Source organism: Podarcis muralis, chromosome 13 (assembly GCF_964188315.1).
Source record: "Podarcis muralis chromosome 13, rPodMur119.hap1.1, whole genome shotgun sequence".
Taxonomy (NCBI): domain Eukaryota; kingdom Metazoa; phylum Chordata; class Lepidosauria; order Squamata; family Lacertidae; genus Podarcis; species Podarcis muralis.
In genome coordinates this window covers 43,362,630-43,385,884 of record NC_135667.1, presented here as the reverse complement: position 1 = coordinate 43,385,884, position 23,255 = coordinate 43,362,630, and the positions used below count along the sequence as shown (strand labels likewise).

Genomic DNA, 23,255 nt, shown 5'->3' with positions numbered 1-23,255 from the left:
ATGCCAGACAATCGGCTGGCTCAGGGGGTGTGGCTTGCCGCATTTAAGGCAAGCGCGGCAGAGGAGCTTCCTCTTTGCCGCCGATCAGCTGGGGAATTTCCCACCCACCCACCCTTTAAGGTTCCTCCTTTGACCTTGCTATGGACTTCGGTCGCCGTTAAGGGGCCTGGTAGGAATTTTTCCACTTGGCAAATTGGCACCAGCCATTTAGTTTTTTTGCCTACCTTGTAGCAAATCGTCACAACTTCCATGGCTTGGCGGTTAGGCATTGGTCGGGGTATTGTTATGTAGATGAATGGGGGGGAGCGCCATCACCTCCCCCAGTTGCGAAGGGTAGTCCAGTAAAGGACTCCGGGGGGCGTGGCCCCGTCCGAAGCCTATGGAGGCCAGGGCCCAAGGCATGCCCCCGAGTGGTGACCCCCAGGGGAGTGCCTAGTTGATGTGCATCAGCAGGGCTCCCCCTGCTCGTGTTAACCCTTCCCGGTCTTTCAGGCAGAAAGTCTGAAGCCGGATAGTTGATTAGGACCAATGCCTAAGCCAATACCGCTCATCACCTATAACCAATTTTAGCCCATTAACCTTAATTATGGTGTCTCGTGTCTTTATTTCTCCTGGTGGGAGGCGGGAACACACCACGCAACCCTGCCTGCTCAGTCCTATTGCGTGAAGAGCTGCTTATTCCCAGGTTAAGTGGGTTTAGGATTTGCAGATTTATGCCTGATTCAGTTCAATGGGGCTTATCTCAGATGCACAGGGCAAAGGATTGCAGGCCATGTCACGTATAAGAATATAAGGGGCCGGATGATAGGGAACAGTCTCTCTTGTTTGACTCCCTTAATGCCTGGGCCTCCATAATTTGGTTCTCTCCCTACCCACCCAGTCACTGTTTCAATGTTTCCTTAGGGAGGAAACTTTTCTACCGTATCATCTCTCCCCACTCTCCCCATGGAGCCTCTTCAATTCCCATGACTTTCAGCACCAGCAATACACACATGCATTGCAACCTCTTTGCCCCAGAACTTCCTCCCTCTGGTCCTTCTGCTTGGATGCTCCAACATCTCCATCACCATAGCCCAGAGTTCCCTGAACCAGAGTGTAAGAACCACGGCACGAGTCAGTTAGAATGAATGGAAAGATTTAATCCTCAAACGAGTGTAGAGTTTCTTCAAGCGAACAGGATAGACATGAAAAAAATTATGTCTTTCCAAAGTGGGTCACATACAAGCAGTGAGAAGATTACATTCTTTTATATATTATATATAAGTATTTACACACAAAGGAACGCAAGACATTGTCGCGTTACATTATCAAACATTGCACAGAAATAAGATAAAAAAATACAATACCAATAAAAACATTATTCATATATATAAAAAAACGGAGTTTTTGACCTGCACGTGTATTTTGATCCGCATCATTTTGAAATTTTGCTTTGGAACATAAATATTATTAATAAAATATTTAATAATAATATTAAATAAATGCCTTCTGGGATTCCCCGGATTCAGACATGAAGCAGCTTATTGTCTTTTTCAGTCTCTGTAGAAACTTCTTTATAGTTACTGCTTGCAGCAAGTCTCCTGCTTTTGTTCTGGTACCTGCGAAGATTAACGGGGAAAGGAGCGTCTTTAGAAAGTCAAAATACACTACAGGTAACTGGCTCCACCACTGAAATTATTGTTCTTCCAATGTATCTTCCTTCAAGGCGCATCTGCCCAGTATCCCAGTCCACTGGCCTTCTGACTTAATATGGAGACACTGGAGCACACAATATCTGCTGCCATTGTTAACACAGAAACACACACACACACACACACACACACACACACACACGGGCTTGTCCACACTTCTGCTTGTTCTGTGCGTAGAAAGGAAGGGTCGGAGAGGTTTTCTGTTTGCCTCATGCTTCCGAGGCATGGGGTTGAGAGTTACTTTGTTTGCCCCACCGCTTTCCCCGGGGAAAACCCCCTGCTTACCGCTGAATTGGAACAACTGATTGACTTTGTTCTGATCCAGAAAACAGAGGGTTTTCCTGAGGGAAAGTGGCAGGAAGTGTGGATTAGTGCCCTCCCCCCGTGGCAGATTTCCCAGTAGTGATGTACGGAAGTGAGAGCTGGACCATTAAGAAGGCTGATTGCTGAAGAATCGATGCCTTTGAATTATGGTGCTGGAGGAGACTCTTGAGAGTCCCATGGACTGCAAGAAGATCAAACCTCTCCATTCTTAAGGAAATCAGCCCTGAGTGCTCACTGGAAGGACAGATCGTGAAGCTGAGGCTCCAAGACTTTGGCCACCTCATGAGAAGAGAAGACTCCCTGGAAAAGACCCTGATGTTGGGAAAGATGGAGGGCACAGGGAGAAGGGGACAACAGAGGATGAGATGGTTGGACAGTGTTCTCGAAGCTACCAGCATGAGTTTGACCAAACTGCGGGAGGCAGTGGAAGACAGGAGTGCCTGGCGTGCTCTGGTCCATGGGGTCACGAAGAGTCGGACATGACTAAATGACTAAACAACAACCCAGGGCAGAGTGGCGTGCCTGGGGGCGGGGCTAGCCACCCACGGGAGCAGGAAGAGTGTCCCAGGGGGGGCAGGAATGTCATCCCGCCTCAGGGATGACACCCAGGGCAGGCCGCACTTACAGCACCCCCTTCCTCCACCAGTGCTCCCCCATCCGCCCATGGTTATGAAGGTGCATTGCTATGTGTGTGTGTGTGTGTGTGTGTGTGTGTGTGTGCATTCTTCTTAACGGCACCTTTCAAAAATAGAGAGGTGCCGGAAACCAGCAACCCACATAACACACACAAAAAAAGTCCAGAAGTCATCTATTAAGTAATGGGCAGCCACAAACCTAAGAGCACCATTCAGCTTGCGAGATAAGATCATTTGGACTCCCAAAATCAGGTGGGGAATTCAAATGGAGGAAATGTCATAAACATCCTCAGGGGAATTTTTACTACGGCCGAGTGCTGTTGAAACACTAGGTATAGAAGTGCCAACTTGTAATTGGTTCCCCGCCCCCCCTTGTTATTTAAACTGACTTTGCTCCAGTGCCTTTAAGGGCCTCTTGACATGCAGAGACTGAGCAGCTGAACTTTCCCCCATAATCTTATCTACATAACAGGAAAGGTTTCGCCTCTTTAGTTTCTGCAGGTCGGGCTGCTGTTAAAGAGGCAGGACTGACTGTCAGGACTGAGACGAAAACATCAGTTCAAGTGCTCAGCTGGTTATGTTTCAAAAGTGCAAGCCTATCGGTTGTTTTCCCACTAAGAAGAAGAAGAATTTGGATTTGATATCCCGCTTTATCACTACCCGAAGGAGTCTCAAAGCGGCTAACGTTCTTCTTTCCCTTCCTCCCCCACAACAAACACTCTGTGAGGTGAGTGGGGCTGAGAGACTTCAGAGAAGTGTGACTAGCCCAAGGTCACCCAGCAGCTGCATGTGGAGGAACGGGGAAGCGAACCCGGTTCACCAGATTACGAGTCCACCGCTCTTAACCACTACACCACACTGACTAAGGGTAATGGCACATATTACAGAGCAACGAACCCAGGTTTGCCGTGATTTGTACACTCCACACAAAGCTACTGTAACTCCCAGCTCCCAAACAAGTGTTGTCGGCATCCGTCTGTCTTGAGAGACGGTGGCTCCGGGGCTGAAGTCAAACGGCTGTGTTGGCAGCAGCAAAGTGATCTCCCCAAGGTGTAAGCCTGGGCAGTGTGTCTAGAGGTTCTGGGCTGCCCAGCCAACAAGACCTCCTCTCTCAGCCTCACTGATGTGCCCTGAAGGAAAGCAGAGCAATATGTTTGGCACGAGCTTGGCTGCAGGAGTTGCTGGAAGGAGGCATACAAGACACCATCCAGGTGTTTTAGAGACTCCACTCCGGAATTGTTTAGGGTTTACTCTTGAGCCTTTTCTTCTCCTGAAGATATCCCACAAGGCAGTGGAGGTTTAGGATCAGAGTTTTCCTTCTCCTAGATGGGCTGCCTTCCCAGCCTCATCTGCCCCTCCTAACAAGTGTGCCTATTACAATATACATGTTTGCTGCCTTCACGCTAAAGATATACAATTCAAAGTGTTGTTGCTGACCTTTAAAGTCCTAAACGGCCTCGGTCCAGTATTTCTGAAGGAGCGTCTCCGCCCCCATCGTTCTGCCCGGACACTGAGGTCCAGCGCCGAGGGCCTTCTGGCGGTTCCCTCACTGCGAGAAGCCAAGTTACAGGGAACCAGGCAGAGGGCCTTCTCGGTAGTGGCACCCGCCCTGTGGAATGCCCTCCTACCAGATGTCAAAAACAACTACCAGACTTTTAGAAGACATCTGAAGGCAGCCCTGTTTAGGGAAGCTTTTAATGTTTGATGCATTACTGTATATTAATATTGTGTTGGAAGCTGCCCAGAGTGGCTGGGGAAACCCAGCCAGATGGGCGGGGTATAAATAATTTATGATGATGATGATGATGATGTGTTTACCAACGTAGTGTTCCCCTGATACAGTGGTACCTCGGGTTTTCAGACGTCTCTGTTGCTGAACGTTTCGGTTTCCGAACACCGGAAACCCGGAAGTAAATACTTCCGTTTTCAAACGTGCCTCAGAAGTCAAACGGCTTCCGCTGCGTGTATCTGCTGTTTTTCACAATTTTCTCTATTTGCAGACCGCCCTTTGTGCCTCGGTTTTCGAATGTTTCAGAAGTCAAACAGTCTTACGGAACATATTACATTTGAAAAGCGAGGTACCACTGTACAGTGGTACCTCGGGTTAAGTACTTAAATCGTTCCGGAGGTCTGTTCTTAACCTGAAACTGTTCTTAACCTGAAGCACCACTTTAGCTAATGGGGCCTCCTGGTGCTGCCACACCACCTGAGCACGATTTCTGTTCTCATCCTGAAGCAAAGTTCTTAACCCGAGGTACTATTTCTGGGCTAGTGGAGTCTGTAACCCGAAGTGTATGTAACCTGAAGCGTATGTAACCCGAGGTACCACTGTATTGTGAACCACAACCCTCAGCAGCCGCTCCCCAGCACAGCCAAGGGTCAGGAATGATGGGAAGTATACCGCAATTGTATCCTCGAAAGATCTCCTGTGAAATGTCCCAAAGGCCTAGCAATTGCAACACAGCATAGCTCCGAGTACTTTTGTACTCACAGCTCCGGAATGCCTACAACCGAGAAAAAACAGAGCCGCTGAAGCAGAGGGAGGCTTACCATCTGTAGAAGTAGTAGATAACCACTGCAGCGGTGATGACGAAAAACAGAACCAGAAGAATAGTGAGCGCCAGGTATTCATTGCTCAGGGGCTGCTGGCTTGTCAAGGTGGAATGACCACACCGGTCGCCATAATAACCATCTTCACAGCTGTGGGACGCAGGGAAGAGAAGGAGAGAGATCATATCAGACCTGTTGTGGAGTTGGGTTCTCAAACACAGGTTGCAAGCTGGAGAAGCCCCAGAACAAGAGACACTACCCTGGTTGTTCCTTGAACCCCACCGGAACTCCAGTTCCTTAAATTGTCACCCGGGTGCATGTTTACACCTGCTTGCGCCAAATCCAGTTGAAGCTGGTTTGTGGGTGAAAGGGTGTTAGGGAAACTGATGTGCCTTAGAGCATGTTTCGTTTTGTTTCACAAGAAATGGTAGTCCTAACTGGGACGTTGTGGTCAGTGCCATTTTTCTAAAAAGAGAGGTGCCAGAACTCACTGGAACTCGCCTTGTTCTCTTATACAGTGGTACCTCAGGTTAAGAACTTAATTCATTCTGGAGGTCCGTTCTTAACCTGAGGTACCACTTTAGTTAATGGGGCCTCCCGTTGCCGCCACACAATTTCTGTTCTCATCCTGAAGCAAAGTTCTTAACCCGAGGTACTATTTCTGGGTTAGCGGAGTCTGTAACCTGAAGCATCTGTAACCTGAAGTGTCTGTAACCTGACGTACCACTGTAATGGCAATGGTGCTTTCCAGGTACCACAGAACTACAACTCCCAGCATGGCCAGTCGGTCAGGGATGATGGGAATTATAGTCCCACCACCTGGAGGGTCACAGCTTTCTCAGCCCTGCTCTGAATCAAGCGTGATGCAAAAATCATGTGTTGTTTTATTGTCTTATCCTGCAGCATTCCACTTACGTGCACGAAGGTGTACTCAAAGCCACGAGGTACTTGCAGTGCCCATTAATGCAGTAGTTTTTCAAGTCAGAGCCGCAGTCTGTGGTCTTAACTTCAGCAACACGGGGACTGTGCACTGTTCGAACTATCAGAAAGAAAGAAAGAAAGAAAGAAAGAAAGAAAGAAAGAAAGAAAGAAAGAAAGGTGTCATTTTACTTGACGAAAGGGGGTCACTAGTAGCACATCGGACTTGCAAAGACCCTCCAAGTGTCTCTATTTTCCAGGGACAGTCCCAGATTTATGGAAGCCATCCCGGTTCCTGACTTGATTCCAGAATGTCCCACTTTTCCTTAAAAGGTAAAGGGACCCCGGACCATTAGGTCCAGTTGTGGCTGACTCTGGGGTTGTGGCACTCATCTCACTTTATTGGCCGAGGGAGCCGGCGTACTGGTCATGTGGCCAGCATGACTAAGCCACTTCTGGCAAACCAGAGCAGCGCATGGAAACGCTGTTTACCTTCCCGCTGGAGCAGTGCCTATTTATCTACTTGCACTTTGACATGCTTTCGAACTGCTAGTTTGACAGGAGCAGGGACCGAGCAACGGGAGCTCACCCCGTCACGGGGATTCAAACCGCCGACCTTCTGATCGGCAAGCCCTAGGCTCTGTGGATTAGACCACAGCCCCACCCGCGTCCCTCGCTTTCCCTAGGACGTTCCTATTTCCATCAGGAAAATGTTGGAAGGTACAGAATAGGACGCCCCTATCCCAAACATTCATTTTAGCCAACCCAGTGGAGACAGAAGCCTGCAGGCATTCTGAAAAAGTTTGATATTTCATTAAGTGTCAAAGAATCCAACTCACTCAGAACTGTCGTGCAGTTGCCTGTTTCATTCCTCCCGCATAACGGTGTCACAGTTGTCCCAAGAACGGCTTGAAATAGGTGGAAGCCTGAAGAGAAAGAATGTGTCGGGTTGAAACAAAGACACCAGGAGAGGGGTTTCTTGAATTTCCCCCCGCATTAAAACAAGAACAACAACAGCCATCATTTTACCTTGCAAGTGCTTATGCCATCCGGCTTCAGCCGAAAAAGGTGGCATATGGTAACTAGATCTTCCTTCAACCTGCCTTTAAAATGCCACCGCTATACCCAACCCTGACTAAGAGCCGATTCACTCCTTGTGTTGCTTGCAGGGCGTGTGTGTAGTGGAAGTGCAAAACTGAAACATCCCCCAGCCCGTTCCAAGTCCGCCTGAAAACATTTTGCTGCCCGAGGCAGCACGGCAAATGCACTCCACCACCCACGGTGCAAAATACCCACGGCTGGCCCAGTTAAAATGCCACAAGCGCTTAAAGATGAGAGTAAAAATAGCATAAAACTAAATTCAAAAGTAGCTATTTGCTGCCCAATCAGCTGCCCGAGGTGACTGTTTCAGCCTAATGGTAGGTCCGGCTCCATCTTTTTTGAGTCAGCACTCAGGAACCCAGAAAGCTATTGGTCCATCTAGCTCAGTGGTGAAGAAGAAGAAGAAGAAGAAGAAGAAGAAGAAGAAGAAGAAGAAGAAGAAGAAGAGGAGGAGTTTGGATTTGATATCCCACTTTATCACTACCCAAAGGAGTCTCAAAGTGGCTAACAATCTCCTTTCCCTTCCTCCCCCACAACAAACACTCTGTGAGGTGAGTGGGGCTGAGAGACTTCAGAGAAGTGTGACTGGCCCAAGGTCACCCAGCAGCTGCATGTGGAGGAGCGGAGACGTGAACCCGGTTCACCAGATTACGAGTCTATCGCTCTTAACCACTATACCACACTGGCTCTCAAACTTTTTTCAAAGGGGGCCAGATTTGATGAAGTGAAGAATAACCATGAGGGCCGACCAAAGGGCCGACCAAAGTTGCTAACTTTTTTTAGGGTTGAAGTTGTTGAGGTTTTTTTTTTTAGGATTTTACCCCAGGAAATAAACTGACAGAGGCGCCAGATTAAACCGACTGGCAGGCCAGATTAGGCCCCCAAAATGGACTTTGGACATGCCTGATCTAGTTCATTATCGTCCCTACTGACTGACAACATCTCTCCAACATTTTAGGCAGGGGCATAGCTGTCAATTTACAGATTTGAAAATAAGGGATCAGCAGCCAAAATAAGGGATTTTAGTCAACCAGCAGCCAAATGAAGCCTCAAGCGGTGGTTCCCACAGCACAGCAACCCAGCAAAGGGGATGCAGCAAGAAAAACCACCGTCACCTCTCTGCTGGGAAGCGCTGAGCAAAGGCGAATCCCCAGGCAACGCAGCCGATTTGATCGGCACAAGGTCTCATGAGGCAGAGCGTTCCACCAGGCCGGAGCCAGTGTTGAAAAGGCCCTGGCTCTGGTTGACGCTAATCTGACTTCCTTAGGGCCCGGGACCACTAGGGTGTTGCTATTTATGGACCTTGAGGCTCTCCGTGGGACATACCGGGAAAGGCGGTCCCGTAGGTACGAGGGACCTAGGGACCTAGATAGATAGATAGATGGATGGATAGATGTCCTATGGGATACTTCAGCCATGTGAAAGAAAACCTGCCAATTTGCTTTTATGAAAGAAAAGTTTTGTTTGCATTCTTAAAGATTATATGAGCTGCACAGTAATTATTATTTTAAACTGTGAGTCATCGCTGGCATGGTTCAAAAACCATGCAAGACGTAGCAGGGAGATTACACGGAGGCTGAAAAGCGAAGCAGAGGCAGCTGTTAAATGGACAGGGATCTTCCGAGGGAATCCGTGTAATCGCTGGAAACAGTGACTCAGCAGCTGGAATGCTTTTTTGCTGACTCAATGCGAGCCGCCACCCTGCAATTGAATGAGATACAGACACCACACAATACCAACAGTGGCTTGTGTGGGAGGCAATTCATTACAGGGTTACAAATGAGTGCTGCATGGAGTAATCCTTAGGGGACATAAGGGACGTTCAGGGACGCTGGTGTTGCAGGCAGATGTGCAATGTGAAATGTTTTAGGGTTGAGGGGAAATCCAGGGCACTGCTAGGTACCGTATGTGGAAGACAGGCCCCTGGGGCAGATTTGCATATGCTAATTTCCAAATAATAAATTAATAAAGAATGTTAAATATAGACCTTTTCCTCTCCACTCAAGCGTTGGGTTACTCTGTGAGAAATGCAATTAACAAATATGATAAATACTTGTAATAAACAATAATTTATATTTTTTTTTAAAAAAAAACATAGGCTGATTTTCAGAGGTGGTTTTTTTAGGCTGATTTTCAGAGGTGGGAAAACAAATTCTGGTTCTTGCTGTCAGGGCTTAAATTTGTTCTTAGGCCTTATTCTCCCTCAGAGCTCTTCTAATGCATAGGATAAAACTATACGTTTTCATAATTTGCCTCAGGATAGGTGGCTGGAGTATCACCGATACCACACTTTGTGGTACCTCAGAGAAAAGAAAGAAAGAAAGAAAGAAAGAAAGAAAGAAAGAAAGAAAGAAAGAAAGAAAGAAAGAAAGAAAGAAAGAATTTAGGCCTAATAATGCTTCTGAGAGAAACCAGGCCAAGGAGTCACACATTCATACATTTAAGAGTGCTTAAATTTCAAGGGTTCCTATTCCCCTCACATTGCTACAATTCTCAGAGTCGTTTAACAATCAATTCCTCTCCATGGGGAACTCTGGGAATTGTAGCTTTCAGAGGGGAATAGGGGCCTCCTAACAATTCTCAGCATCCTTGACAAACTGGATCTCCCAGAATTCTTTGGGGGGAAGCCATGATAGCCTAAAGTGGTGTCATAGTGCTTTAAACGCACAGCATGGTGCGAATGTGGCCACAGAAACTGAAGCTCATCTTGCTCGAACGACAAGTTCCTTCCTTGGGCAATTGCAACCAAGCAAGCAAGCAGTAAATAAAAACGCCCAACTCCATAACAGAGCCATCTTCCTAATTGCCAACTCCTTCCCCTGTACGGATAAAGTTATATTCATTGCAGAGCAGACAAGCTGTTCCTTTAATCAATTACCCATTGGGGAGTTTCACATGCTCTCGAGTGCCTCTCAAACAGATTAGCCCAAGAACCGAAGAAGGCGGGGCGATGTTTGCATTAATACGGCTGCCTGGGTCATTAAACAAATACTGTTATCTTCTCCTTCAGAGGCGAGATGCTGCCTAGTTCATATTGCCTTACTGGAATGCTATGGTTATTGTCATTGCCGGGCTGGTGGAATGTTAGTGCGCAATGCACATTCCTGCTTTACAGGAAAGTTAGCATTGCTCTGCGTCGCAAGCCGCCTGCCCCATAATGCAAGCCCGGTTCCTCGCAGGTGGCTCGGTGAAGGGAAAATATGCACCTCAAAAGGGATAGATTTTCCACTCTTGTCAAGATCCGGTAACACTCAAAGCCAAGTCTTTGGGCAGAGGTTGCAGAAAAAGGGCCAATGCACTGGCTGGCTTAGTTCAAACCAGTGTGAGACATAGCTGTCAACTTACAGATTTGAAAATAAGGGACCAGCAGCCTCAAAAATAAGGGATCAGCAGCCAAAATAAGGGATTTTAGTCAACCAGCAGCCAAACAAAGCCTCAAGCGGTGGTTCCCACAGCACAGCAACCCGGCAAAGGGGATGCAGCAAGGAAAACCACCGTCACCTCTCTGCTGGGAAGCGCTGAGCAAAGGCGAGTCCCCAGGCAACGTGGCTGATTTGATCGGCACAAGGCATGCAAGCTCCACCCCCCAGTCGTTCTTAGACTCCCTATTGGGTGAGCAACACAGCCAAGCAACACAGTTGGAGCCTCCCTCCTCCCTGGCCGGCAGGGAGGGAGGGAGAGGAGCTGCTTCCTTTGATACCCGGAAAATTTAAGGGACAGCAGCGGGACACAGCGCTGGGATAAGGGACTTTCCCGCCAAATAAGGGACGGTTGACAGCTATGGTGTGAAATTGGGCCTCATCCCATCGCACTGCCTGCTCTCTTCAGGATTGCTAGATGACAGCAATCACCTCTCTACGCTACTCTTAAATCAGAGATGGGGAAACATATGGCTCTCCATTTGTTGTTGGACTCTTGAATTCCCATCAGCCCTAGCCAGCGTCCCCAATAGTCAGGGATCATGGGAGTCCAGCAACATTGGTTCCCTCCCCCTGTCCTAAATAAACTGGAGCTTTCACAATATCTAGACCTGGCGTGCAATGTCACTCTGTTGCCTTTGTTCATAGTCCCCCCAAGTTTTTTCTTGGGACCCTGTCTCTTCGTCTGTTGCATCTTACCCCATTGCTTTCTCTTTCGTTCAGCCCTCATCTCTTCATTTTTTATTCCTTTACACCTGTAGGAGCGTCTCCACCCCCATCGTTCTACCTGGACATTGAGGTCCAGCGCCGAGGGCCTTCTGGCGCTTCCCTCGCTGCGAGAAGCCAAGTTACAGGGAACCAGGCAGAGGGCCTTCTCGGTTGGGGCGCCCGCCCTGTAGAACGCCCTCCCACCAGATGTCAAAGAGAAAAACAACTACCAGACTTTTAGAAGACATCTGAAAGCAGCCCTGTTTAGGGAAGCTTTTAGATGTATTACGGTATTTTAATATTTTGTTGGAAGCCGTCCAGAGTGGCTGAGGATGGGTGGAGTATAAATAATAAGTAAATTGTTGTTGTTGTTGTTGTTGTTGTTGTTATTATTATTATTATTATTATTATTATTATTATTATTATTATTATAGCTTTTGAGAGCTCCTTCTCAACCAGATTTCTTTCCTTAACTTGCCACAAAAAGTTCCTCCTTCTGAGGGACCTGGGTCAGGTTTTAATCTCAACGAATGACTTTTCCTTCCCTCAGTGAAGTTGCACGAAGACGACGGCTCTCCAATCGCTTTTGTTCGTTGAGAAGTTGGGGTGTTTGCGGGCAACACACCAGCTCAAATACTCAGCAAACAAGGCTGCAGTGTGTCACAAGGCTAATGAAAGAACGGAGACTCTTATGCTAACAGCCTCCCATACACAACTTTCTTTGGACAGCGTGAGAGAGTGTTCCCTTGTGACTAAGCACCAGGTACGTTTTCAAGTAGTAATTGTGACCACAGAAGCCCATAATGGGTTGGATCCGTGACCGGTTTCATTTTAACAACATTTATATACTGCTTGATCGTAAGAAAACCTTTCGGGGGTTTACAAGGGGTGATGACCAAGCCTGATTACCTACCACTGGGGGCTGGTGAATTGGAGAGTTTCATGTATTGAGTGCCAATGGAGCTGTAGACAAATAGAGTCAGATAGAAGCATAAGGGAAGACTTGGCATGCTTTGAGGAACCCCAAAGCTTGCAGAAAAATAAAAATAAAACCGTTTTGGGGGGAAGTCCCTAAGGGGGCACTCACCACCCCTCCTATTTTGACTCAAGAAAATCACCATTTTATAGTTCAAATCGGGGGAAATAAATGCAGTAAATGGACAAAAATACAAAGATTCACGAAATGCTTAGGGGTATGAGTACCCCTGTGTACCCCCAGAAAAACCACTGCTTATTACTACTTGGTCATGTGTGTGTGTGTTTGTGTGTGTGCGCGCGCACACACACATGCACAAGCAGTATTTGTAATGTAAATTTTACTCAAACACATTTGAACCAAGTCGGTAAAACTACTCTGGGGTAAGTGGCTGTCGAACTGTTGCCTCCATCACATAATCGTTCCATTTATTTGTTCCATCCACATCCTTCCCCTCCTCCTAAAGCAGCCCAGTTCAGGAAGCAATAAAACAGTAAAAAACACCTGAAAAACAGTTCCAGTACGGGTGCAGACTGGGAAAGATTATCTACCCAAAAGGCTTGTTGAAAGAGGACGTTCTTCAAACAACAGAGACGGCGCTTGAGGCTGAGCACACAGGACATTAGCCATGATCCTTAGGTAGCCTATAACGTCTTGAGAAATACTGCTGTTCGATGCGTATCCGCGCCAAAACCAACTTCCGTCCAATTCGAAAATGGAAGCTGAAGTGTGGCCATTTCAGAGAGCCATTGCACGCATGGCAGCCTTGTTGAATTTGAGTTTGACGCAGGGGAACGTGCATTGGGCAAAGACAGCTGTGGCCTTCTGTGGTGTGACGATGCACCGCAGGGGAAACGGACCTTGCCGCATTTCAACCCACAAATGTGTACATAGCCTTAGAAAAGAACGTAAGCGGGTGCATTGCTCCTTCTTTCCTTTCTGCTCCCAACATAGCTGTCAACCGTCCCTTATTTGGTGGGAAAGTCCCTTATCCCAGCGTCGTGTCCCGCTGCTGTCCCTTATTGATGATGTCCCTTACATTTCCCAAGTTTCAAAGGAAGCAGCTCCTCTCCCCCCCTCCCTGCCGGTCAGGGAAGAGGGAGGCTCCAGCTGTGTTGCTTGGCTGTGCTGCTCACCCAATAAGGAGTCTAAGAACGACTGGGGGGTGGAGCTTGCATGCCTTGTGCTGATCAAATTGGCTGTGTTGTCTGGGGACTCGCCTTTGCTCAGCGCTTCCCAGCGGAGAGGTGACGGTGGTTTTCCTTGCTGCATCCCCTTTGCCGGGTTGCTGCGCTGTGGGAACCACCGCTTGAGGCTTCGTTTGGCTGCTGGCTGGGCTTTCTGCCTTTGGCTCGGAGGGGCTCAGAAGTTGAACATACCTGTGCTTGGAAAATCCCTTATTTTGGCTGCTGATCCCTTATTTTCAAGGCTGCTGGTCCCTTATTTTTCAAATCTGTAAGCTGACAGCTATGGCTCCAACAACTGACGCCGTCATGTTTACACTTGCAAAGAATTGGTCCAGGGTTGGCCAATGTGGTGCCCATGGGCACACAGGTGCCCACAGAGGACTTCTACTGGATCCACATCCCCACCACTTCTTTAGGTTTTAGGCTTGAAGAAAGCATTCTCTCATAGCCAACTGAATAGACTGTGGTGCGTGCTTGGTTGTGGGGTGTGTTAGCGAGCTTCTCTAGTTCGCAAAGGTTGGAGACCCCCGCATCCTTCTCCTTGGCTGAAGCTTCTGAATGGGTTAAGAAAAAGCATGGCAGCTGAAGTTGTTTGGCAACAGAAGCCAGGAAATAGGATTTAATAGGCCAAAAGCTCACCCACTCTTTGCCTAGAGAGCTTATTGCATGAGGAGAATGATACACCAAGCGTGGCAGCCCACATTTTATTTATTTACCGTATTTTTCGCTCTTTAAGACGCACCAAACCATAAGACACACCTAATTTTTGGAGGAGGAAAACAAGAAGAAAAAAAAATTCTGAATCCCAGAAGCCAGAACAGCAAGAGGGATCGCTGCGCAGTGAAAGCAGCAATCCCCCTTGCTGTTCTGGCTTCTGGGATAGCTGCGCAGCCTGCATTCACTCCATAAGACACCCACACATTTCCCCTTACTTTTTAGGAGGGGAAAAGTGAGTCTTATAGAGCAAAAACTACGGTACTTATTTATATCCTGGCTTTCCTTCAAGGAGCTTGAGATGGCATACTTGGTTCTCCCTCTCCCCATTTTCTCTTCACAACAATCCTGTGAGGTAGGTTAGGCTGAGAGGCCTTGACTGGCCCAGAGAGGTCACCTGTGAAGTTTCATGGCTGAGTGGGGACACCCTTGTATTTCCCTCCTTCCTGTATATATTTCGGCTCAGAGATTTGCTGCGCAATGGCTGAAACGCAAGGCGGCTGAGAATTAACTGGCCAGGCATTTAAAAAAACAAAAAAGGGAAAGGAAAAAAAAAACAGAAACTGAGCAGCTCCTGTTGAAATGGACTTGGCAGATGAAGAAACACCTGCCCTGTAATTAGGAGGCGCAACCGAGTGGCTGAGTTTCCTTGAGAAAAGCTCAGAATCACTAGGCAGAGGGTGGCTGGCAGTGCAACTCTGGGCAACACCTGAGCCACCAAACAACTCAATTAACAAATCCCCTGCCAAAAACAAAGCGACAACAAAAAAAACCAAAGAGGGAAGAGGTGTAGGCCTACCTATGAAATGTCTGTTCCTGACACATCACCACAACATCCAACAGAACCGCAACTTCCCCAGCTGAGGTGACACCGAACTGCAGCCAGGTTGCAAAATTGGCTCTGAGCTTCTCTAGTGACGGACCGCGCAATCCCAGGGCATGATAAATCTGTTAGCTTTGCAGGTGCTCCCGGCAAATGTCAGAAACACCTTCATGCCACGGCTTGTTCGCAGCATTCTAGCCCGGCCAAGAGCTGGCTATTCAAGGAGAGGCTGGCTCGGTTATTTATTTATTTTTCATGTCTTTATTGGGTTTTTCAAATTACAATTTTACAGAGAGATATCAAACATAAATCGTTAAAACAAGGTTCCAAGGAATCTCCTGTATTTCCATCTTCCCCTTTGTGGGTCCTGTTATGTATCATTTCCTTCTGCATCTTTTATGATAGTCCAAATCTTTTACATCTCCATTGCACCCAGAATTCACCCTTAAAGCGATATTCCAATCCTACTCACCGTTTTCACTGTTTACAATGGTCTTTAAGCTAAGTTATAAAATTCCCCCATTCCTTATTAACATTTTGGTCTTCCTGAGGCTGGCTTGGTTATCGATGGACGTTAAAGGGCAGGGAGCAGGCAGGTTTGAACCACGCCGCGACGGGAACCCTGAGCGCATCGCTTCCTTTTCTCCCATATGAGATACAGTGGTACCTCGGGTTACATACGCTTCAGGTTACAGACTCCGCTCACCCTGAAATATTACCTCGGGTTAAGAACTTTGCTTCAGGATGAGAACAGGAACCATGCTCTGGCGATGTGGCAGCAGTAGGAGGCCCCATTAGCTAAAGTGGTGCTTCAGGTTAAGAACAGTTTCAGGTTAAGAACGGACCTCCGGAACGAATTAAGTACTTAACCCGAGGTACCACTGTAATGGTTGACATTCACCCCTATGGAGAAAAGGGGAACGAGGGAGGATCAGTGCCATTTGCCACAGTGACGGAAAACCCGCCTTGTGCCATAAGTAGGTCGCAATGTGTCTTACTGGTCCCCGCTTAGAGAAATCCCCCTAAGGCAGGGGTCCTGTCCGGAAACCAAGAGCACAGGCAGTTTCTGCATCTCCCATGGGTCCTTACTACAGATAAGTCCCACCTTCCGGCTTGCACCACCCCTAATAAGTACAGGCACATTGCTAATCAGAGCTAACGACTATGGGCACGATCCGGCAGAAAGTTCTCTTGCACCCCCCCCCCCTTTGAAATGAATGTATTTAATAGGAATTCACGTGCATCACTGTTTCGCCAAACAGGTAGGCCATACAGCGGTTCCTGCAAGTATAGACAGATCTGGGAATTGGAATGCATGAACATTCAGCCGAGAGAGAATTCGATCTTCTACACTCCGTCACACTTCCCCAAGAGCAGAACACCAAACTTTCAGAGAACGTGAATTGCATTGCAGAATTCAGATATATGAGGCGGACTCCAAACCCCCACCCCTTTGCCCTCCCCCTTTGCTTTATTTATTACCGGAATAATAAAGTTCAGGAGTCAGTTCAGCCTCACAACTTGCTGGGTGTAATTTAAGACTGGGTCATATATGCAGGCAGCTCCCTGTTTGCGCAGGGGTTGTGATCTGGGTCATTGCAGGCTTGTGTGAAATCAGAAACCCATTGGAAAAACCTGCAGACACCTCTGTCCACCCCCAGCCATCGTTCTGCCCTTGTAGTGATGTTTCAGTGACATCTTTATGTTGTTTCCAGGTCACTTACATGTTCTGCGTTCACTGTGCGCATGTGCGCACATATCGCTCGCCCGTAAAACAGGAGTTGTCTGTGTGTATGCATATTAGTGCTTGAGTTTGATTTTCTTTTGCATAGTTATTTAGCCTTTCCCCCCTACATCTGTGGAGTCGGTTTTTGTTTTATTTCTTATTTTATCTATTAAATGCATTTGCAGCCCTTCACCCAAAGATCTCGGGGCTGTTCACAGCATAAAAAATACAAGGGAAAAACACAAACCAAAATACATAATAAAAACCAAACCGACCAAACGTTGCTGTCAAATGAACTTTTGGGTTTTCTTTCCTTCTTTTTGCAAATGCGTGGCTTTCAAAGTATGTTTTAACGCTCTATAAACTCCTATTTCCCTAAAGTGTGCATGCACACGAAAGCTCATACCAATAACTAACTTAGTTGGTCTCTAAGGTGCTGCTGGAAGGAATTATTTTATTTTATTTTGTTTCGACTAAGGCAGACCAACACGGCTACCTACCTGTAACTAAATCTAACCAATTAAACATGCTAACCTGTGTCTTTCCGCTCACAAAGATTAACGCCGCTGTCAAAGATTAACACCACAGCAATCGTGACAGAGTAGCCAAAGGTCTTCTACCTTTGGACCAAAATGATCGAGCCTATGAAATTGGTGCGATCTCAGCAAGTGAGATATTTAGAGTAGAAGCCGTGCAGCAAAGAACATTTGTTGGAACAGGAATGCCACCTATGTCCAACTGTAAGGAACCAGTAACTTGACCCCTGATCAATTGGCACCCTGGATTTCTCTCTCCTGGCTGGCCTGGCAGCAAGGTTCTGTTCCCACTGTCCTCTTTAAATCAGCTACCTCTTCCTCGCTTCTGGGGCAGACCCACTGGGAATATTCTAGCAACAGGCTGAAATCCCTGTCCACACTTCGGGAGATTAGTCTTGTTGAAGGCAGTGGGATTTTGGAGTAAGCACACTTAGAGCGTTAGGGATTTCTCTTAACAGTCTTTAGTACTGTTAGCGAGCGGGTTGTTTGTCCAGTTAAGCCGTGTTCGCCCCACCTTGGATGGTGTCACGTCTCAAGGATGAGGTTTGCAGCTAGTGGGTGCTCTTTGGCCCAAGCATATTGCCACTTGGAGCTGTGGCTGACACAACCTGCCATCTCCAGGTTGGATTCCTGCCACACTTTGTATGTGGGGCTGCCTTCGGAAACGGTTCCCTCAAAACCCCCCATGGAAACGGAGAGCAGCTGCAGGAGAACGTCGCTGCGCCATAACACAACAGTCATCGTGATAAATCACAAGGGGGGGGGGAGAGACCTTTTTCTGTCTGGAGGGCCGCAATCCCTTCAGAATAATCTCCCGAGGGCCACTTGCCAGTGGCGGGCAAAAGCGAGCTGAGCAATCACAGTAAGTTTCCCCTTGGGAATTGTAGGCAAACTTCGAGACACACACACAATCCTCTCTGTTCTCCGGATGAGCTAGAGGCATCACCAAAAGGACATGTTCCAGTCAGGCAAAAACGTTTGGAGGTGTGAAGTTGAGGCCAGTGAGGGGGTGTGTGTGTGACCTGGGGAGAGTTTCAAGGGCCAAATAGAAAGGCACTGGGGGCCACATTAATTCTGTTTTGTAATTCTGACCTGTCAGATTCTACTGTGTCCTCATCCACCTCACCCTTTATTCCCATGGGACTTGGGGGGGGGGGGAGTCCTACAGCGGATTGCAATCGTTCTGTTGGAGCTGCAGGGATACCAACTTGAATAAAATATTCAAGGCGCCCAGGTAAGCTCCACCCCACATAATTGATCACAAGACACAGCACACACACACACACACACACACACACACACACACCATTTGAATGGCAATGCCCATCAACTGGGGGGGGGGGGCAGGGACTCCCTCAAATATTTTAGGGGTGTGGGTGAAGGGACCTTGGCCCCTAGGAGTTGGCTCCAATGCCAAGCTGTGCGTTACCATGCTACCTGCTACAGAATTAAAACATGAGCCCTGCAGGATCAGGCTGGGGGCGCATCCTGCTTTCACAGCCGCCAGACAGATTTCCATTGAGAAGAATCTGCATTTTTCTTTAGCCAGCCACTCTTGGATTTGTAAGATATGCAACCTGTCAGACGCACACCCCAATCATTCCGGTCCAAGAAGCAACACAGCTTGCCAATTTTCTTTTGTCGGGACTTGTGAGCCACGGAGGGGAAAAAAGGACCGCGGGTAGAAATCCATCAGCAAAAACGTCTTTCTCTCTCCCCAACTCCCATCCCGCTCGCCCTCCACTGCGCTCTTTCGCCGCGATGAGAGACAGGAAGCTTCACCTGCGGAATGACAGCTTTCACCCCACCCCAGCTGTCAAACCCCGACGCGGAAAAGCGAGGGCTTCCTCCTGCAAGCCGTCGAGAAAGCCAGCAAGAGACGCGCAGCTCTCCGGCTGAGCTCCCTTCCCCGCCGAGCCCGTCGGGGAAACTGGGAGAAAACCCGACGGCTCGACGGCAGAGCCAGATCTCCTCCGACGGCGCGTCCCTTTGGGAAGGAAAGAGCCTCCACCCCGCATTCTCCCTCTCTCTCTCTGCTAGACGGCGCAGCTTTGGAGCCAAAGCAGGTCGGGAGCGCACAGACTTACCCAAAAGCAGAAGGGCGCCTTCGACGGTTTGGGAGCTGCAGCTGCTTGCCATCCTGCTGGAACCTGTGCGTAGCGGGTTGCCGTCGGAAGGTGAAGGATGCGCGGGCGGCTGGGTCGTACGGGCAGGTGGCGCGGAGCTGCTGCGATCGTCCGAAGAGAGACCTCGCCTCCTTTCTTCCCGGCAGGCGTTCCCTCGGGTTTTTATACCTTTCCCCAGTGGGTGCGGACGCGCGGCGGAAGCTGGCCCCAGGCTCATTGCCTCTGAAATTTCCCCGGTGATGAAATCGGAGGCCGGAGGTGGGGGAGCCTCCGTCGCCTACCTGCCTGCCGCGTCTTTCTCGCCACCTGCCAGGGCGCAGCGGACATAGAATTACGCGCGGCGCTGGGCGCGTTTGCTTCCAGAGGGAGGTTCTTAGGCGCGCGGGGAGCCGCGAGAAGGAAGCAAGAACCTCCGCGGTAAAGCTTGCTGGACGAAAGTCGCTCCCGTGCTGCAGAACTACCCTTCTTTTCCCCCCCTCAGAAATTTGATTTTATAAATATGAATTAATAACCCTACCAAATATATCCATGTAGAGAGATTACTCTGAATCTCGGGACTTCCTCCCATCCCCTCCATGGGTCATGTTGTCAATACTTCCAACTGCATATTATTTCGTAATCTCCATATTGTCCATAGTATTTGTTACATTGCAAGTGAGATTAAAATCCTGCTAATGTTCTCATTGGACCATAAAGAAGGCTGATCGCCGAAGAATTGATGCTTTTGAATTATGGTGCTGGAGGAGACTCTTGAGAGTCCCATGGACTGCAAGAAGATCAAACCTATCCATTCTGAAGGAAATCAGCCCTGAGTGCTCACTGGAAGGACAGATCCTGAAGCTGAGGCTCCAATACTTTGGCCACCTCACGAGAAGAGAAGACTCCCTGGAAAAGACCCTGGTGTTGGGAAAGATGGAGGGCACAAGGAGAAGGGGACAATAGAAGATGAGATGGTGGGACAGTCTTCTCGAAGCTACCAGCATGAGTTTGACCAAACTGCAGGAGGCAGTGGAAGACAGAAGTGCTTGGTGCGCTCTGGTCCATGGGGTCACGAAGAGTCGGACACGACTAAACGACTAAACGACAACAAATGTTCTCATCTGCTTACAGTGGTCTTCTAAATAAATTATAAACTTTCCCCATTCTTTCTTGAATTTCTTGTTTTCTTGGTCTCTTGAGTTTTCCAGTCAGTTTTGCCATTTCAGCATTGTCTAACAGCTTAGTTTGCCATTCCTCTCTGGTAGGAACTCTTTATTCTTTCTATCTCTGGGCTAGTAGCATCTTTGCTGCTGTTGTCGCATACATGAAGAGTCTTTTCTGTTCCTTTGGGATGTTGGTACCTATAATTCCCAATAGAAAGGCTTCTGGTGTGGTTTTTTTTACAAAAGTTATTTTAAAAAAATATTAAAGATTTTCTTGATTTACAAAAGTGTGTGCAACGTCTCTCTCTTGTATATTCCCCCCCCCCCCCATGTAACATTTTTACAAGTCAGTTTCATTTGTTGAGACATTGGGAAGAAAAGGAGGAAAGAGGTGGAGGGGGGAAAGATGAGTGGGTGTACAAACATTTTTAAACATTTTTTTAATTTCTAAACATATCTTAAAAATTTTTCCCAGTTCATTATATATCATTTCCCATAAAGCCTTTATTACCTTACCTGACCACCACATATGATAAAAGGTGCCTTCTTTTCCTTTACATTTTCAGCAGGTATGTTTTATACATTTTTGCTAATTTAAAGGTAAAGGGACCCCTGTCCATTAGGTCCAGTCATGACTGACTCTGGGGTTGCAGCACTCATCTCGCTTTATTGGCCAAGGGAGCCGGCGTGCAGCTTCCGGGTCATGTGGCCAGCATGACTAAGCCGCTTCTGGCGATCCAGAGCTGCGCACGGAAACGCTGTTTACCTTCCCGCTGGAGCGGTACCTATTTATCTACTTGCACTTTGACGTGCTTTCAAACTGCTAGGTTGGCAGGAGCAGGGACCGAGCAATGGGAGCTCACCCCGTCGTGGGGATTCGAACTGCCGACTTTCTGATCAACAAGTCCTAGGCTCTGTGGTTTAACCCACAGTGCCACCCGCATCCCTTTCCTAATTTACTAGGAGTTAAATACCACCGGCACAACATTTTCATATAATTTTCTTTCAACGTACATCATGCCTTGAATTTCAAATCCGTTTTCCATAACCTTTCCCAATCTGAAATCTGAATATTATGCCCCAAATCCCTTGCCCAGTGTATCGTTACAGATTTAACCTGTTCATCTTTTATATGCCACTCCAAGAGCATGCAAAACTACCCTTCTTAGAATTGGAGCACCTAGCAATAATCTGAGTGCAAGAGGGCACCAGCTTTTTCTTTCTTTCTTAATGCCATGGGCGTAGCCAGGTTTATGTTAACGAGGGGCAGGCTTTATGGGGGTGGGGGAAGAACCTCAGTTAGTTAAGTATTTTTTAGTGATTTTTATTGGTTTAGGGGGGCACTTGCTGCTAATTCGTTTCCAGGCCAAATTCAAAGTGCTGGTTTTCACCTGCAAAGCCTCAAACAGCTCAGGACCATAGTACCTCAAGGATTGCCTTTTTGCATACGAAGTGGCCTGGACCCTGCAATCACCACCTGAGGCCCTTCTTCATAACCCTCCTCCATGAGAGGTCCAGAGGGTGGCAACAAGAGACAGGGCCTTTTCTGTGGTGGCTCCCTGCTTGTGGAATGCTCTCCTCAGGGAGGCTTGCCTATGGCCTTCGTTACATATCTTTAAGTGCGAGGCGAAAACGTTCCTCTTTTCCCAGGCCTTTGGCTTATTAAACAATCTATGACCTCATAAACTGGGTGGGTGGGATGGGGGCGTTGTTTTTAGTTACGTATTTTTGTGTTTTTATACGGTAAACCATCTTGCGATCCTCAAATGAGGGGCAGTATAACATGAAGAAGCTTGAGATTTCGTTTGGCCCCCGATTGCCTGTTTTCAGTGTCAACATTCAGCCTTGACAGATGGGAAAGATCAATGTAAAGCAATGTCTCTGAGCATATAAAGTGTGCATTTCACACACCCCCCCCTAACTGAGGAACCACATCTCCTGAACACAGCACAAGATGGGAGTTTAACTCCTGTTTACTACCTCTCCCTTTCTTGCGTGGTGTTTCACCAGCCGTGGGAGCGCCCCCAGGTACAAATACATGTAAATAAATAAGACGGCCAGGAACCTCTGTATATCCAGAAATGATGAAACGTTTTCACAAGCGTGGCCACAACAGCCTCTGGCTGTTGCAATACAGAAATGCAATACAGAAAGGTGGGGGGGGGGAATCAAATCCGCATGGCTTCTTTCATTTAATTTGCAGAGTGGTGAAAATTAATTTGCAGGCTGAGGAAAACCAAGCGTCAATTGTTTGTGCACATTTGCTCAGAAGTAAGTGTCACTGTGGGGACGCAGGTGGCGCTGTGGGTTAAACCACAGAGCCTAGGACTTGCTGATCAGAAGGTCGGCAGTTTGAATCCCCGTGACGGGGTGAGCTCCCGTTGCTCGGTCCCTGCTCCTGCCGAACCTAGCAGTTCGAAAGCACGTCAGAGTGCAAGTAGATAAATAGGTACCGCTCCGGCGGGAAGGTAAACGGCGTTTCCGTGTGCTGCTCTGGTTTGCCAGAAGTGGCTTAGTCATGCTGGCCACATGACACGGAAGCTGTCTGCGGACAAACGCCGGCTCCCTCGGCCTATAAAGCGAGATGAGTGCCGCAACCCCAGAGTCGGTCACGACTGGACCTAATGGTCAGGGGTCCCTTTACCTTTACCTTAAGTGTCACCATGGGGACGTGGGTGG

At 48.0% G+C, this 23,255-nt stretch overlaps 1 protein-coding gene across 1 annotated transcript; it reads right to left on the bottom strand.

Moving 5' to 3' along the window:
- Nucleotides 1-1,118: 1,118 nt before the first annotated feature.
- On the bottom strand, nt 1,119-19,889 carry LOC114582556 (proepiregulin). Its single transcript, XM_028703656.2, has 5 exons — nt 19,396-19,889; nt 6,958-7,044; nt 6,116-6,239; nt 5,201-5,350; nt 1,119-1,598 (listed from the first exon to the last, which is right to left on the bottom strand). The coding sequence occupies exons 1-5, from the start codon at nt 19,649-19,651 to the stop codon at nt 1,505-1,507; spliced, it is 711 nt and encodes a 236-aa protein (XP_028559489.1). The 5' UTR covers nt 19,652-19,889; the 3' UTR covers nt 1,119-1,504.
- Between the last annotated feature and the right edge of the window lie 3,366 nt (nt 19,890-23,255).